We start from the raw sequence: 17,906 nt of genomic DNA on the forward strand, positions 1-17,906 counted from the left end.
TATACTCAATTGCACAATCTAATATTGTGCATTTTCTAGCCTTTCACCAGTCATTGTTATGTCCTAAAATGATCCAGGCAACAGCTTCAGTAATTACTAGCTAATTTCAAGTGATGCTGCTTTATAACCACGTAATGTATATGGAAGATTAATCTTTACATGATCCTGCCAGCTATAATTGTGATTTTGAAATATAAACAAATTGGGCTTGAGCCACTATTACACCATGATAACTCATATCACGGCCACGCTAATGTTTTCGCACACAATTTCACGTTTTGTACGCGTTTTCGCACGCAATTGTGAATTTTCACACGCAATCGTGGGCGCAAATTCACGATTGTGCACAAACGTTTGCAATTGCGTGCAAAACCACAAAAACGTGAGCAAAACGCGAAATTGTGTGAAAACGCTAGCGCGGCCGGGATTTGAGTTATCACGGTTTAGTGAATCAAGCCCACTGTGCGCAATAATCATGACATTACAAAGGTTTAAAATAGCTCCTGAGATTTAGAATAAATTAGTTACATTTAATTTCATTAAAAGGACACCTACTTTAATGGTTACTATTTTGTCATAGGAATAAAAATACTGATTATTTTCAGCTGGTGGCTGGCGCTATGCTGCGCAGGGCAGGACTGCACATGCCATTTCTCTGAACGTTGCGGCCAGCTTACACATTGCGCCCAGCTCACACGCATGTACCACCCAATCAGCACCAGGCAAGCACAATCACAGTGGGGCGGGGCAGAAGAAGACGTGTGCACACAAACACAGGGCCACAGCCTATCAGAGCGGGGTAGGGCAGAAATGGGCGTGTGCGGGATGGAAGGACATACAGACACACAGCGTCGGGCTTGGAAATTATTATTATAGAATTTTTTTTCATTATGCAGAACAATACAATCATCAATGTTATGCTATATTTTCAGCGTAGGAAAACACATTTGTCTAATGGCTGACCAAACCAGCAGATTTTCCTGCATGGGCCAACAGATTCATCATTTCCTCAATACTAGCGCCTTCACAGAGTATACTGTGGTGGGGGAATATTCTGTGGCTAAGATCCATGATGATGCACCGCTGGATAAAGCCTGCCTGCTTGCCTGTGGATTTTCCACAGGGTATGGCTCTGCTGTCAACGTGGCTCAAGTAAGTTTATTTTGTCCAGAGATATGAATCAGGGTATCGGTTTATAGCCATGACAGGGGTGCAAATACGTATTTAAAGTGCAGTAACATTAAATAATGCAATATTTTGAATTTGTGTAGGTAAATTCCACATTCAATAACCTGTTTGAAGTTGTAATGAACAGCTCCATTTTTTTTTCCTTTAATAAGGATGGACAGACGGCATGGTGGGTCCCTGCTTTGTACAAGCAAGGAAGGATCTGCAGGCCAGAAAAGGTCGGTGAAAAAAACGTTTTTTTTATTGGAAACTCCACATGACAAGGTACAATAAAACCACAGGATCAACTGACGCATATCGGGCCTACAATCTGCCCTTAGTCATAGCGAACTATAACTAAGGGCAGATTGTAGGCCCGATACACGTTAGTTGATCCTGTGGTTTTATTGTACCTCGTCATGTGGAGTTTCCAGTAAAGAAAAACAGCTTTTTTCACACTCCTTGTCTGGCCTGCAGATCCTTCCTTGCTTGTACTTGTGGATTGGCCTGGCTTACCAGATCCTGCACTGACTAGTATGGTTAAGGGGGTTTGAGCATTTAGGAACTCTCATTCTGCTTTTTGATTCCTGCTTTGATTTGATCTGCACAGAGTTTAGATGTTCTCCCTGACTCCGTCTGCGTGGGTTTCCTCTGAACACTCTGGGTTCCCCCACATCCCAAATATAACAATAATAACAACAACAACAATAATGATTTTGAGCTCCTCTAGTGCCTCTTGCTTTGTAAGAGTGCCCATCCCCCCTCTTGTTTTGCATGCATGCTCATATTATCATTACACACCACATTAAAAACAAGCATGATTTGCCAGGCTGTTCTAGTACTTTTGTTCCTTTTTCTGCACTAATGAGAGGTAGGTAGGCAGGCCGTGATGTAAGGAGCAGGCCACATATGCAGTTATTTGGGAGAAAAATGCAATGCTAAGCTACTTCCTAATAATCCTTTGTTGAACAGAGATGGTCAGTGAGATGTTAATAATGCATTATAGGAGATCATTCTAAAGGTGCCCATTAACGGTACAATTTTTCACTAAATGCGATCTTTTGATGCGATTTGAATGATCGTATGTAATCTGGAGGCAATTATGAAACGTTCACATTTACTGAATGATACTTTCTTCAAATGCGTTCATATTTTCCAACTTTCAGATCGATTTTATCCTATAAAACAATCGATTAAAGATTCGTTCACTAGAAATTGCCTTCATAAATGGTGAATTTTCTGTACAATTTGATTGTAAAAATCGCATCGAAAGATCGCATTTGGTGAAAAAATTGTACCGTTAATGGGCACCTTAACTACTTAAAGACCGCTCCATACCAATTGGAGTGGATGCTGCGGCAGCCCCAGGACCGCCTAACACCGATCAGCGTGCAGTCCTGGGGGAGTTTTTTGCAGGAAATCGCGTGTGCCGCTGTGCGTGCATCTCGGCTTGAATGACGGAGCTCCGCCATCAGTCTTCAAGTCTTATGTGATCGCTGCTAGGAGACTGTTAGATGGCGAAACCACCCTCTATTTACTTGGTACAGCACTGTGATCTATGGAAGCGCTGCGCTGGGGACAGCCGTGTGACACGGCTGTCCCCCTAGGCGACAGTGAAGTGATCCGCTGTCATAGGCTGAAGCCTGGCAGGGGGAGGGAGGGACTGGAACAAAAAGAAAAAAAAGAGGAAATTTATTATAAAAAAAAAGAAATGCATATTTACAAAAAAAAAAAATAAAATTATTATTTTTATTAAAATTAATAAACATTCTGGGAGCGATCATGGCCCACCAACAGAAATCTCTGTTGGTGGGCAGAAAGGGGGGGGGATCACTTGTGTGTTGAGTTGTGTGGCCCTGCACTGAGCCCTTAAAGAGACACTGTAACAATAAAAACGTCCCCTGGGGGTACTCCCCTCGGGAGGGGGAAGCCTCCGGATCCTAATGAGGCTTCCTCGTCCTCCTCTGTCCCACGGGGTCTCACTGCAGCCCTCCGAACAGTGGCCGACAGACCCGACAGCCTGTTCAATATTTACCTTTCCAGGCTCCAGCGGGGGCGCTGTTGCGGCTTTTCTGACGGAGATAGGCGGAAATAGCCGATCTTCGTCGGGTCCGCTCTACTGCGCAGGCGCAGGAGACTTGCACCTGCGCAGTAGAGCGGCCAGACGGAGATCGGCTATTTCCGCCTATCTTCGGGGGAAGGAGAGGATACTGTGCCTACGCTGGTGCCAAAAGGTAAATATTTACATCGCCGCCGCTCCGGGAGGATTTTCGCTGCCACTGAGGACGAGGGAAGCCTCAATAGGATCCGGAGGCTTCCCCCACCTGAGGTAAGTACCCCCTAGGGGAGTTTTTTTGTTACAGATTTTCTTTAAAGCTGCAGTGGCCTTAATTGTGAAAAATAGCCTGGTCACTAGGTGGGTTAAGACCGTGGTCCTTAAGTGGTAAATTCACTTAAAGAGGAACTGTTACCATGTATTGAACTTCATCCCAATCTGTAGCTGATACCTCCTTTCCTACAGGAAATCTTTACCTTTTCTCAAATAGATCATCAGGGGATCTGTATGGCTGATATTGTGGTGAAACCCCTCCCAGTTTCCAGTCTGTGAGCCTTGTTGCATTGTGGAAAATAAAAGATTTTTTCAGGTGGGAAATTCTTCTGAGTAAAGAACTATCTTCAGCATCTAAAACGAGGTTGCCACATGTGCATCCGTACCTACTGTAGCCACATTTCCTACAAAACATGGCCAGTGTGGCTTCATAGACATTCATGCAGCATTGTAGGTAGGCTAATGTGCACTTTGGTTACTTTAGTAAGAACTATGAAAATATTACAATATTATACTTGAAAGTAATATTATACATGAAAGTGATGAAATTACATATCTGATCTACTGTCCATGACTATATCAACTCTTAATTTTCTGTTGCAGGTCACACCTGGGTCCACATGTGCTGTATTTGGTTTAGGGGCCATAGGCCTGTCTGTGATCCTGGGCTGTAAAGTTTCTGGAGCAGCTCAAATTATAGCAGTTGATGTAAACAAAGATAAATTTGCTATAGCCAAAGAGTTGGGGGCCACTGATTGTATCAACCCAAAGGACCATGAAAAACCCATCCATGAGGTGATATTGCAGATGACCGGTGGTGGAGTTCAATATTCTTTTGAATGCATTGGAAACACTGATGTCATGGTCAGTACCTAAATTAATCAACATTTTGCTTAATGGGAATAGGATATGTAATTTTAAATGTATTTTAAGGTAATATTATTTGTATCCACTAGATGTCCCCACACACTTTATGAAGTGAGCGTGTATATGTTTACTTTCATTTCAATAAATGATGATCATTCATTCATCAGACACTTTGATTGGCTTTGGGAATACATGTTCCCATTCACCAATCATTGCTCTAATGAGCGTTGACAGGGGCACAAGATCGTTTGAAGCATTCGTAAATGCGACAATGCATAAATATATATATATATATATATATATACATATATAGATTAGGTAGGTGCCCCCAGTATAGGTTAGATAGGTAGCTGCCACCCAGTATAGGTTAGATAGGTAGGTGCCCCCAGTATAGGTTAGATTAGGTAGGTTCCCCCAGTATAGGTTAGATAGGTAGCTGCCACCCAGTTTAGGTTAGATAGGTAGGTGCCCCCAGTATAGGTTAGATTAGGAAGGTGCCCCCAGTATAGGTTAGATTAGGTAGGTGCCCCCCAGGGTAGGTTAGATAGGTAGCTGCCACCCAGTTTAGGTTAGATAGGTAGGTGCCCCCCAGGATAGGTTAGATAGGTAGCTGCCCCAGTATAGGTTAGGTAGGTGCCCCCCATGATAGAGGGGGAAGCCGCGGGGAGGGCAGCCCGACCTCTCCCTCCCTTCCTCTTCCCGGGCCGCCCTCCGTGCGATCCACCCTCGGAGTGCAGAGTAATGCAGCAGGGAAGCACTATGCAAAACTACTCACCTCGCTGGCTCCAAGCGCTGCTCTCTCGCCGCCAGTCTACTCTCTGCTACACGCTGATACACACACACACGCAGCTTCCTGTTTAGCAGCGTGTGTGTGTATCAGCGCTTCCCTGCTGCATTACTCTGCACTCCGAGGGGGGATCGCATGGAGGGCGGCCCGGGGAGAGGAAGGGAGGGAGAGGTCGGGCTGCCCTCCCCGCGGCTGCAGCTCCCCCTCCATCACAGCGCACCCCTCCCAGCAGCGCCCCGGACGGCGGCACGCCCCGCACGGCCGTAGAAACGGCCATGGCTGAAGCAGAGCTAGAAAGTGGATTGAATGATGGAATATCAGGTTTATTGGAAATTTGGGAATACAATGATGAGATGGAGTACTAGACTTCTTGTGGAATGTGTTAATAGAATTTGATATCAGTTTTGCCCAGAAGGAATTAAGTCTCCTATAGAATAAGTCCTCTATATTCAGATTTTTGTTTTCCATGGCTTTTTTTTTAAGAACTTGCAACTTGAGGATCAGTTCACTTCATGACTTTAAGGTTGGGATCATTAGGAATGATGGCTGGAGGGGAAGGAGTCAATCTGCGTGCCGCGATTAGCAGCTATTAATGTTAGATAATTTGGTCAGCGGAGGCACCTGATAAAATAGCAGGCACGTGGGCCACCCGCTATGCAAACTGCAGCTTTGTGAATGCACCCATTATTTGTATCCGCAGTTTGCATAGCAGGCAACTTAGGAATTGGTGAAGGAGGGACTTAGGGTTAGGCATCATCGTGGGGGTCTTAGGGTAAGGCATCAGTTGTTAGGTTTAGGCATCAGTGGGGGGTTGTAAGGTTTAGGCATCGAAGGGGAACGTGTTAGGTTTAGGGATTAGAGGGGGGTAGTTAGGTTTATGCATCAGTAGATTGAGGGCTCTGTGTGAGGTTAGGTCAGGCTATAGTTAAATATAAGTAAAAATTTCCAATATTTTACTATCGGAATACTACACTGATCCCTAGTAGAATATCAGTAATTTACTAATATTCTACTTGTGGCTATTCCCAGCACGTATTTTAAATGTACGTGGTTTGGGAGCCTCAAATGCCATTTTGTCCCTATTTAACTTCGTATCGTAAGCTTATTTTCTATACTTTCATCTTGAACCTTCTAGCCCCATTTGTTAGACTGTCCATCCTTCATACTTTTACAGCATATTTCTGCACTGTAATAACATTCTGCAGAGTAGGTCAATTCATTTGAAAATGAGCATTCAGTCATGACCCTTACACCTCAGAGGAATCTTCTCTTTGATGTACAGCTACTGCATTAGTATGAATGCTTTTCCTTATATACAGTGGCTTGCAAAAGTATTCGGCCCCCTTGAAGTTTTCTACATTTTGTCACATTACTGCCACAAACATGAATCAATTTTATTGGAATTCAACGTGGAAGACCAATACAAAGTGGTGTACACGTGAGAAGTGGAACGAAAATCATACATAATTCCAAACATTTTTTACAAATAAATAACTGCAAAGTGGGGTGTGCGTAATTATTCAGCCCCCTTTGGTCTGAGTGCAGTCAGTTGCCCATAGACATTGCCTGATGAGTGCTAATGACTAAATAAAGTGCACCTGTGTGTAATCTAATGTCAGTACAAATACAGCTGCTTTGTGACGGCCTCAGAGGTTGTCTAAGAGAATATTGGGAGCAACAACACCATGAAGTCCAAAGAACACACCAGACAGGTCAGGGATAAAGTTATTGAGAAATGTAAAGCAGGCTTAGGCTACAAAAGGGTTTCCAAAGCCTTGAACATCCCACGGAGCACTGTTCAAGCGATCATTCAGAAATGGAAGGAGTATGGCACAACTGTAAACCTACCAAGACAAGGCCGTCCACCTAAACTCACAGGCCGAACAAGAAGAGCGCTAATCAGAAATGCAGTCAAGAGGTCCATGGTGACTCTGGAGGAGCTGCAGAGATCTACAGATCAGGTGGGGCAATCTGTCCATAGGACAACTATTAGTCATGCACTGCACAAAGTTGGCCTTTATGAAAGAGTGGCAAGAAGAAAGCCATTGTTAACAGAAAAGCATAAGAAGTCCCGTTTGCAGTTTGCCACAAGCCATGTGGGGGACACAGCAAACATGTGGAAGAAGGTGCTCTGGTCAGATGAGACCAAAATTGAACTTTTTGGCCAAAATGCAAAACGATATGTGTGGCGGAAAACCAACACTGCACATCACTCTGAACACACCATCCCCACTGTCAAATATGGTGGTGGCAGCATCATGCTCTGGGGGTGCTTCTCTTCAGCAGGGACAGGAAAGCTGGTCAGAGTTGATGGGAAGATGGATGGAGCCAAATACAGGGCGATCTTGGAAGAAAACCTCTTGGAGTCTGCAAAAGACTTGAGACTGGGGGGGAGGTTCACCTTCCAGCAGGACAACGACCCTAAACATAAAGCCAGGGCAACAATGGAATGGTTTAAAACAAAACATATCCATGTGTTAGAATGGCCCAGTCAAAGTCCAGATCTAAATCCAATCAAAAATATTTGGTAAGATCTGAAAAACTGCTGTTCACAAACACTGTCTATCTAATCTGACTGAGCTGGAGCTGTTTTGCAAAGCAGACTGGGCAAGGATTTCAGCCTCTAGATGTGCAAAGCTGGTAGAGACATACCCTAAAAGACTGGTAGCTGTAATTGCAGCAAAAGGTGGTTCTACAAAGTATTGACTCAAGGGGCTGAATAATTATGCACACCCCACTTTGCAGTTATTTATTTGTAAAAAAAATGTTTGGAATAATTTATGACTTTCGTTCCACTTCTCACGTGTACACCACTTTGTATTGGTCTTTCATGTGGAATTCCAATAAAATTGATTAATGTTTGTGGCAGTAATGTGACAAAATGTGGAAAACTTCAAGGGGGCCGAATACTTTTGCAACCCACTGTAAATCAATAAGGCTGTAGAAGATTTCCAGCTTACAAAAAATGGGTTTCAAATATGGTATGTCAGTGACTGAAGATCATGTACCAAGTGGGTTCTTTCCAGTTCATCCTGTGTTTGGGGTCGCCAGTCAATTCCTTGAATGATGTGTAGATTCTATCTCTATTTTGAAATAACATTGTTTTAACCAACAGCATGCTTGTTTGATGACCCCTCAAAATTGCCAAAGGTTATTTAGTGTTTTACGACATTCTATAAAAACACAAGATTTTTCCCTCAAACTGTTGTACATTTGTATTTTACTCTCAAACAGTGGTGCTCACCGCCAGGTCGTGATCACGCTTACGCGTGGATTCACAACCATTTTGACGCATTCCGCCTCGGACACGCTAAGCCGTGAATAGATTTTCAACCACGAAAATCTACTTCGGCTTCGCGTGAATGCGGACAGAAATCCGCATTCACGCTCGTGAAACCCGGTGCTGAAGTCGTGGTTTGCGGAAATGCGTCAAACTATGTGGAAGTGACACATTGCAGGCCAATCAGAGTGCCCCAGCCAGGCCCTAGCAACCAATCACAGGAGGGGAGCTATGCCCTCCCCTTCTGAATATAAAGCGGCGGCCATGATGGAAAAGCTCTGTCCTTGCTAGACTGTGGTGCTGAGAGGATTATCTCCAGGCCATTGTTGTTTGAGCAAGTGTTTTTGCTAACACTGCTCTTATACTGTACACAGTTAGCTAGTCAGTGAGTGATTGCTGTAGTTAGTTGTAGTCAGTGTAGTGTAGTGGGAGTGTGGGAGTCTAGTGATTATTTAACTGTGTGTAGTGCTGTGCAGGCAGGTTCAGTGCTGCAGTGTAGTGGGAGTGGGGATTATCTGTGTGTAGAGTGCAGGCAGGCAGGTTAGTGCAGCTGCAGTGTTCACTTGTATATTCCAGTGACAGTTATACACTTGTACTATTTGCAGGCAGCCAGTCACACCGCCGGCGCCGCCACTCTCTGCCAGCGCTGTTCATTCATTCTGTCAGTGACCTTGTGCCGTGCCCAGTGCCCACTGCTAGCTCGCTGGCATATGAGCATCTCATTACACAGTGTGACATCCTTGTGTGCCCACTGCATCCTTCAGTGACCTAGTTGTATATCCAGTGCCCACTGCTGTGCCCACTGCATCCTTCAGTGACCTTGTACTGTGGCCACTGCATCCTTCAGTGACCTAGTTGTACATCCAGTGGCCACTGCTGTGCCCACTGCATCCTTCAGTGACCTTGTACTGTGCCCACTGCATCCTTCAGTGACCTTGTACTGTGCCCACTGCATCCTTCAGTGACCTAGTTGTATATCCAGTGCCCACTGCTGTGCCCACTGCATCCTTCAGTGACCTTGTACTGTGGCCACTGCATCCTTTAGTGACCTAGTTGTATATCCAGTGCCCACTGCTGTGCCCACTGCATCCTTTAGTGACCTTGTACTGTGGCCACTGCATCCTTCAGTGACCTAGTTGTATATCCAGTGGCCACTGCTGTGCCCACTGCATCCTTCAGTGACCTTGTACTGTGCCCACTGCATCCTTCAGTGACCTTGTACTGTGCCCACTGCATCCTTCAGTGACCTAGTTGTATATCCAGTGCCCACTGCTGTGCCCACTGCATCCTTCAGTGACCTTGTACTGTGGCCACTGCATCCTTCAGTGACCTAGTTGTATATCCAGTGCCCACTGCTGTGCCCACTGCATCCTTCAGTGACCTTGTACTGTGGCCACTGCATCCTTCAGTGACCTAGTTGTATATCCAGTGCCCACTGCTGTGCCCACTGCATCCTTCAGTGACCTTGTACTGTGCCCACTGCATCCTTCAGTGACCTTGTACTGTGCCCACTGCATCCTTCAGTGACCTAGTTGTATATCCAGTGCCCACTGCTGTGCCCACTGCATCCTTCAGTGACCTTGTACTGTGGCCACTGCATCCTTCAGTGACCTAGTTGTATATCCAGTGCCCACTGCTGTGCCCACTGCATCCTTCAGTGACCTTGTACTGTGCCCACTGCATCCAGTGATTCATTACTAGCAACATGTCTGGCAGGGTTTCGCGGGGTGAGAGGAAAGGGAGTTCAATTGCCTCAGCCACTTCTGGGACTGCTCCACGTCCAGGGAGAGGACGCCCAGCTGTACGTGGTTGTGATGCAGCAGAACGGGGGGCAGCAAAGCCTGGGCCGAGTCAGCGGACGCCATTGTCCAAATATTTTAAAGTTTCTGGTCCCCGTGTGGTGGTTGAGCAAATGGAACCTGACGTACTCATGGACATCATGACTTCCTCCCAGACCTCTACTGTGAGCACCACTCCAAGCAGTAGCAGCAGCAGCCAACATCCCACGCTTGTTGTGACATCCACCCCAGCACCCACTGGTCAGCAGCCCTCCCAGGATGACAGCGTTCTGTCCCTCAGTCCGGCATCTGGGAACCTGCTGATGCAAGAAGCTCAGGACTTACTGGGGACTGATGTGGCAGAGATTGAGATCGGGCCACAATCACAAGCGTTGTTGAGTTCTGGTGATGAAGAAGAGGGGTCTGTGTCTGGGGATGTAGGGACAGAAGAGGAGGCGGGGGAGTCAGAGGAAGAGCTGGATTATGATGATGCTGCTGATGATGACGACGTTGTGGACCCTAACTATGTGCAGCCTGCTGAGTCCGTGGAAGAATGGTCAGAGCAGGATAACGAGTCACCTCGGCCTAGGCAAGGATATCGCCATATGTCAGGCAGGGGCAGGGGCATCGGCAGCAGTGGGCGTGGAGGAAGTAGACAGGACACTGCTTCAGCCGGCACCACCACCATGCAACCCCCGGCAACTACTACCACACATTGCTCCTCTGCACCCTCTGCTAGTGGGGGCCGCAGTAAATTAAAGTCACCAGTGTGGGATTGCTTTGAGGAATGTACTGATGACAAAAGGTATGCGGTGTGCAGGTTATGCAGCAAAAGATTGAGCCGTGGGAAAAGTCTGAGCAAGATGGGTACCTCATCCCTGCAGGGCCACCTGAGAAGCCGCCACTGCCGCGAGTATGCGGACTTTAAGAGAAAGCAGGCACTGCTGGCAGGGGTTCCTGAGAGCAGAAGGCCCACCAGTGCAGCAGCATCCTCCCTCCCTCAGGGTCGTGAATCCCCCACAGCAGCAGCAGTAGTAGCACGCAAGCGCTCTTCCACCTCGGCTGCTCAGGACACAGACATTGAGGCTGGCAGCCAGTGTTCGTCTCTCTCCTCTGTCTCCCCTGCATCCCAGCGTCGTCAGACCCTGCTGAGCGACACCTTTCAGGGTCTGACCAAGCCTCTGCCTCCAAGCCACAGGCGGATCCGCAAACTAAATGGCTTGCTGGCCCGGGCCATGGCATCACAGCTGCTTCCCTACTCCCTGGTGCAGGAGGGGAGCGCCATGCGGACGCTGCTCCAATTTGGCATCCCCGAGTGGCAAGTCCCCAGTCGCCACTATTTCAGCAGGAGCGCAATCCCAGCACTCCACAAGTTTGCGGTGGAAAACGTGGCCCGTTCCCTGGACTACTCTGTGGGCAAGCGGGTCCACGTGACCATGGACTCGTGGAGTAGCAGATTTGGGACAGGTCGCTACCTGTCCTTTACGGCCCACTGGGTGACACTGATGGAAGGGAGGGAGGACAAGAGCGCGGGATCAGGGGGGATGCAGAAGGGTCCTGTCACGACACTCCCTCAGCACCCGGAAAGCAAGCCCACCTCGGCAGCAGCAGCGCCAAGCCTCGGCACTGCCAAGCCCTTTTAAAATTGGTGACCCTGGGGAAAGAGAGGCTTACGGCCACCAACGTCCTGGCCGCCCTCAGGAAGCAGGAGCGGAGGTGGCTGACCCCCAGAGGCCTGGAAGTGGGGTATGTGGCAGCAGATAACGGGGCCAACCTGGTGGCAGCAGTGCAGCAGGGAAACCTCCAGCACATCCCCTGCTTGACCCACGTGCTCAATCTTGTGGTGCAGCGCTTCTTGCGCACCTACCAGGGGATGAGCGAGCTGCTGCAGGATGCCCGGGCGGTGGTACGCTTTTTCCGCCTGTCAGCCACTGCCTCTGCACTCTTGTCCACCTTACAGCAGCAGTATGGAAGGCCACAACACCGGCTGATCATCGACATGCCAGTTCGCTGGAATTCGACTCTGGCCATGTTGGAACGGCTGTGTCAGCACAGCCTGGCTGTTAGGGCCTACATGCTAGACCCAAGTGTCCCCAGCAACCAGCAAGTCCCCATGATTACTGCCACTCAGTGGACACTGATGCAGCAAGTATGCCTGGTGCTGAGTCCCTTCCTGGAGGCAACCAAGATGGTCAGTGAGGAGCGGGCCTCTGTGTGCCAGTGGGTGCCCTTGGTTTGTCTACTGGAGCAGGCAATGGACAATTTAATTGAGCGTGGGGATGAAGCCCTGAGGCAGTTGGAAGAACAGGAGCAGATGGCAGCACAGTCCAGCTCAGAGGAGGGCTCACAGCAGGTAGTGGAAGAGTTGGAGGTCCCTAACCTGAATGAGGAGGAGGAGGAGGAGCAGAGTGCAGCAGGCGTTGTACGTGGATGGCAGTTTGAGGAGGACAACGACATGGCACAGGAAGAGGACAGGCATGCGTTATTGGACAATGGCGAGGACGAGGAAGATCTTGCTGGCAGGGCCCACTTGTTTCCCATGGCTGTGCACATGTTGCGCTGCCTTCGCAGGGACCCCCGGGTGATCCAGATGCGTTCAAGGGAGGACATCTGGATTACCTTGATGCTTGATCCCCGTCTGAAGGGGAAGCTGGGAGACTTAATGACGCCATCCACCACCGGGCAACGCACAAGGGAGTTGAAGGAGGCCCTTGTGTGCAGACTACTGGAAGCATTCCCCCGGCCTTCCACCCCCACTGTAACTGCTCTGCCAAGCCAGCAAGAGGTGCCTGCCATTGCCACTAGCAGCACAACAACAACCACCAGCAGCAGCAGCAGCAACTGGCGCCCCGGAGACCTGAAGAGCCTAAGCAAGAGCCTGTATGCAGTGCAGCAGCCCAGAACAGAGGTGCCCGCCACAGCATCCACCACCAACCAGCACAAGCAACGACTGACCACCATGGTGTCTGACTATATGGGGTCATCCAGCGGGCTCAATGACACCGACAGCCCCGTGGACCCCTTGGAGTACTGGGTCAAGAGACTGGACATCTGGAGCGAGCTTTCCCAGTACGCCCTGGAACTCCTATCCTGCCCTCCTTCCAGTGTTCTCTCAGAGAGATGCTTTAGTGCGGCCGGTGGCGTGGTCACAGAGAAGCGCTCTCGGCTCTCCCACTCCTCTGTGGACAAACTCACCTTCCTGAAAATCAACCAGGCTTGGGTGGAAGGTGAGTTCCTGGCCCCTATTGTCGGACATAGGGGGACATGAAGTGGCTGCTGCATGTGCTGTTGTTAACTATGCCTGCCTTTATAAAGACATTTACTACCTGCCTAGTGCCTACCTTGGTTAATTTTTTGGTGTTATAGTACTACTACCAGTAAGTTGCCATGGTCCTCCTTCTGAGCTGCTGAACTGACCGTCCGCTTTGTCCTCCTGACTCAGTCGCTACTACACTCTGCGTTCACACTGCCCGGGTCGCCGGGTGCATTTAATTTTTTTGGCCAGCACTATGACGCTGTGCTACTACTACTGTGCTGCTGCTGCTGAACTGACCGCCGCTTTGTCCTCCTGACTCAGTCGCTACTACACTCTGCGTTCACACTGCCCGGGTCACCGGGTGCATTCAATTTTTTGGCCAGCACTATGACGCTGTGCTACTACTACTGTGCTGCTGCTGCTGAACTGACCGCCCGCTTTGTCCTCCTGACTCAGTCGCTACTACACTCTGCGTTCACACTGCCCGGGTCACCGGGTGCATTTAATTTTTTGGCCAGCACTATGACGCTGTGCTGCTACTACTACCACCAGTATGTTGCCGTGGTCCTTCTGTGCTGCTGAACTGACCGCCCGCATAGTCCTTCTCCTGACTCCTACCACCACTGCGCTCTGCGTTCACACTGCCCGTGTCCACTGACAACTCTGCTGCGATGTCATTGCTAATTGCTGCAAAAAAAAAAACAAAAAAAAAAATTACAAAAACCTCTCTGGAGCCTTTTTGCCATCAGCCACTCATCCTCCTCCAGCGGTACCTTCGCTGCCAAGTGCCATTGGAACTCGCCTTCACCTCTTTGACTGCTTAACGCGTATATCCCTTTTTAAAACCACTTATTACCAATTAATAGCCCCATTTAAAGTGTTGATTTCACTTTAAAATCCATTTTCTCTAGAAAAAAATTTTTTGGGGGAATTTTTTATGTTGAAGTTATGTTGCCCCTTATCACCTCGATAATCCATGCTATTTGGGGGACTGTAGCATGTATGGGGGCTTTGTTATTAACGTTAAAAGAAAATCCGCCTCCGGGCGTGAATCCACGCATGATTACGCCATTCACGGAAAAAAATCCGCGTGGTTGCGTGGACGCGACCGCAAATCCGCATGCGGCGGGGCCGAATGCGGATTTTTTTTTTCAACCACGCGGATTTCCGAATTCGTGGATGAGGCACATCCGAGCATCCCTGCTCTCAAAGAGCATGTCCCCATACTGTCATGAGGGATACATTTTTTGTATTTTTCCTCATAAGAACATTCTTCCCAGAGAAGCTTAATGAATATGTAAAGCATGTTTGAATTTGTTTTCATTGTTTTTTCAATACCAGTTCACTTATTTATATTATATTTTATGTGCCTTTTTCTGTTCAATTTGTTTCTGACCTTAGTTCATTTATTACTTCAACTCCTAGTGCTGGACATCTTAAATGACTTAAAGATTATTTAGTTATTTATTCATTCATTTATTGATTTTAGTCTGACTCTGGACACCATTAATTTTATTTTCAACTGTTTCATCTATTTACTTTTAGATTTCAATTACTACGTGTTATGTTAGTTTCAGTGATTGTCTTGAGTAAGGATACTGTGGTGGTTTATTTTTTCACCACTAGAGGGTGACATCTCCCTTTTTAATTCAGTGATTTGTTGTCAACCTATCCACAGGGTTTTGCATTTAACATTTTTCATTCTCTCACAGGTTTGTTTAGTTCACAAATTGAGTCTATAGAAACTTCCCTTTTCTACCCCTCTGTTTGACTTTTTTTTTAGACTTGCTCAGATAAACATGCAACATTCAAAAATATTGGTTTGGCAGTGAAAACTAGGCCTGAATGAAATGTTATGTAACAGGCTTTAGCGTCATCATGTGGTGTTCCTGTGTAAAACATCTTTTAACAAGGAAAAAAAATGCTGTGACTTTAAATATGGAGTTCTTGGGGGTTTGAGGTGCTGATGATAGCTGTTGCAATGGACTTATATTCTTTAACAATAGGAAGCTTTGTTTGACTTAAGGCTTCTTTTCCACCAGGACGTTGCGTTTAGGGGACGTTATAGGGCACATAACGCAACGCCTGGTGGTGTTGGAGCAGGACGCTACCAAGAGCCGTGTTACAAGCAGCTCTTGGTGCGCCTGCTCTGTCAGAGGTGCTGCGGAGGCCACGTGCGCAGAGCTCTCCGCATCACGTGGTCCCGCCAGCCAATCAACGGCCGCTCCAAGAAGTAAACACTCCAAGTGAAGTGAATGTCAAGTAGCCATGTGCCTGGCTACGTAGCGGCCTCTCCCCGCCTCCTCTCCGCCCCTAAAATATAAAAAAAAACATACTGAGCATGTGCAAACAGTCTAATGCAGCTTAAGCAGCTAGACCGCACAGTACGCTGCACTTTAAACGAACGTGCAGCGTTACTGTGTAACGCAACGTGGGCACTGTGAACAGCCCATTGATTTTTCATTGATGTGCGGTGGGGTGCGTTACAGGCTGCACTGACGTGCGCCTGTAACGTCTTACTGTGAAAGAAGCCTTAATGTGGATTTCAAGTGATTATGTGATGCTGTCACTGCCTGTGCCAAGACTTGTGCTTGCTGCCAAGTGCTCAAGATTTTTTTTTTTGCAAATAAACTTGGAGTTCTGGAGGCCTGGGGTGGAGCTGGTTGCTGTTACAGTCTATTGATTGTGCACCTGAAGTGAAAATGATTGATGAGAATCAATTTTATTTTACAGTACTAATCCTAAATAGCACCTTCATTTGCTGCCAGGTGACTATTTTTTCATTTTTGAATTTATTTATTTTTTTGCAATAAAAACTGGTGTTTTGGGAGCCTGAGGTGGTGCTGGTTGTTGTTCCATTTTATTTAAAGGGAATCTAAAGAGAAAATAAATTTATGAGATAACAAGTTGCATGTGTAGTACAGCTAAGAAACAGAACATTAGTAGCACAGGTGTGAGTCTCGTATTGTTTCCAGTACAGGGAGAGTTAAGAAACTTTAGTTGTTATCTATGCAAAAGAGCTGCTCTGAGCTCTCCAACCCAACTTGGGTCAGTGAAAGTCCTGTTTTCTGAAGCACTTATACATTAAAGAAACAGTGAGAAACAGCTTCAGATAAAGTTTTACTGCAGGGGAGTTCAAAGGGTCATTAGATCTGCTCTTTTTCATAATTTAAAATACAGAGTGTGGGTTGTAAATATGACAGAATGATTATAAAAAAAAAGCTATATATAACTGAAAATAAAAAGAGAGAGACTTGTTCATTTTCTTTTTACTAATGTTCTATTAATTATCCATTCTACACATACAATTCATTATATCATACCTTTTTTTTTTTTCACTTTAGTGTCACTTTAAAGCAAAGCTAAAGTGAGAATAGATGATTAGAAACATACAAAAATAAATAAATAATAATAATAACTAAGGCACATACAGTGGGATGCGAACGTTTGGAAAACCTTGTTATTCGTCATGATTTTCCTGTATAAATCGTTGGTTATTGCAATAAAAAATGTCAGTTAAATATATCATATAGGAGACACACAGTGATATTTAAAAAGTGAAATGAAGTTTATTGGATTTACAGAAAGTGTGCAATAATTGTTTACACAAAATTAGGCCTTGGGCACCACAAAAAAGAAATGAAATCAGTATTTAGTAGATCCTCTCTTTGTAGAAATTACAGCCTCTAAATGCTTCCTGTAGGTTCCAATGAGAGTCTGGATTCTGGTTGAAGGTATTTTGGACCATTCCTCTTTACAAAACATCTCTAGTTCATTCAGGTTTGATGGCTTCTGAGCATGGAGAGCTCTCTTTAACTTACACCACAGACTTTCAATCATATTCAGGTCTGGGGACTGAGATGGCCATTCCAGAATGTGGTACTTGTTCCTCTGCAGGAATGCCTTAGTGGATTTTGAGCAGTGTTTAGGGTCGTTGTCTTGTTGAAAGATCCAGACCCGGCACAGCTTCAGCTTTGTCACTGATTCCTGGACATTGGTCTCCACAATCTGCTGATACTAAGTGGAATCCATGCGTCCCTAAACTTTGACAAGATTCCCAGTCCCTGCACTGGCCGCACAGCCCCACAGCATGATGGAACCACCACCATATTTTACTGTAAGTGGCAGTTTTTCTTGGAATGCTGTGTTCTTTTTCATTCATGCATAACGCCCCTTGTTATGCCCAAATAACTCAAATTTGGTTTCATCAGTGCACAGCACCTTATTCCAAAATGAAGCTGGCTTGTCCAAATGTGCTTTAGCATACCTAAAGCGGCTCTGTTTGTGCTATGGGTGGAGAAAAGGCATCCTCTGCATCACTCTCACGTACAGCATCTCCTTGTGTAAAGTGTGCCGAATGGTTGAACAATGCACAGTGACTCCATCTGCAGCAAGATGATGTTGTAGGTCTTTTGTGCTGGTCTGTAGGTTGACTCTGACTG

General features: G+C 46.7%; 1 protein-coding gene across 2 annotated transcripts in view; it reads left to right on the forward strand.

The window, feature by feature from the left end:
* Nucleotides 1-17,906, forward strand: part of LOC137504083 (alcohol dehydrogenase 1-like) — an 86,005-nt gene that overhangs the window by 32,684 nt on the left and 35,415 nt on the right. For both annotated transcript variants that reach the window (XM_068232057.1, XM_068232065.1), the window contains exons 5-6: nucleotides 933-1,152; nucleotides 4,100-4,360. In XM_068232057.1, coding sequence (XP_068088158.1) covers nucleotides 933-1,152; nucleotides 4,100-4,360 — 481 coding nt within the window. The remainder of the gene's footprint in view (nucleotides 1-932; nucleotides 1,153-4,099; nucleotides 4,361-17,906) is intronic.

The sequence above is a fragment of the Hyperolius riggenbachi genome, chromosome 1 (genome assembly GCF_040937935.1).
Source record: "Hyperolius riggenbachi isolate aHypRig1 chromosome 1, aHypRig1.pri, whole genome shotgun sequence".
NCBI classification, from domain to species: Eukaryota; Metazoa; Chordata; class Amphibia; order Anura; family Hyperoliidae; genus Hyperolius; species Hyperolius riggenbachi.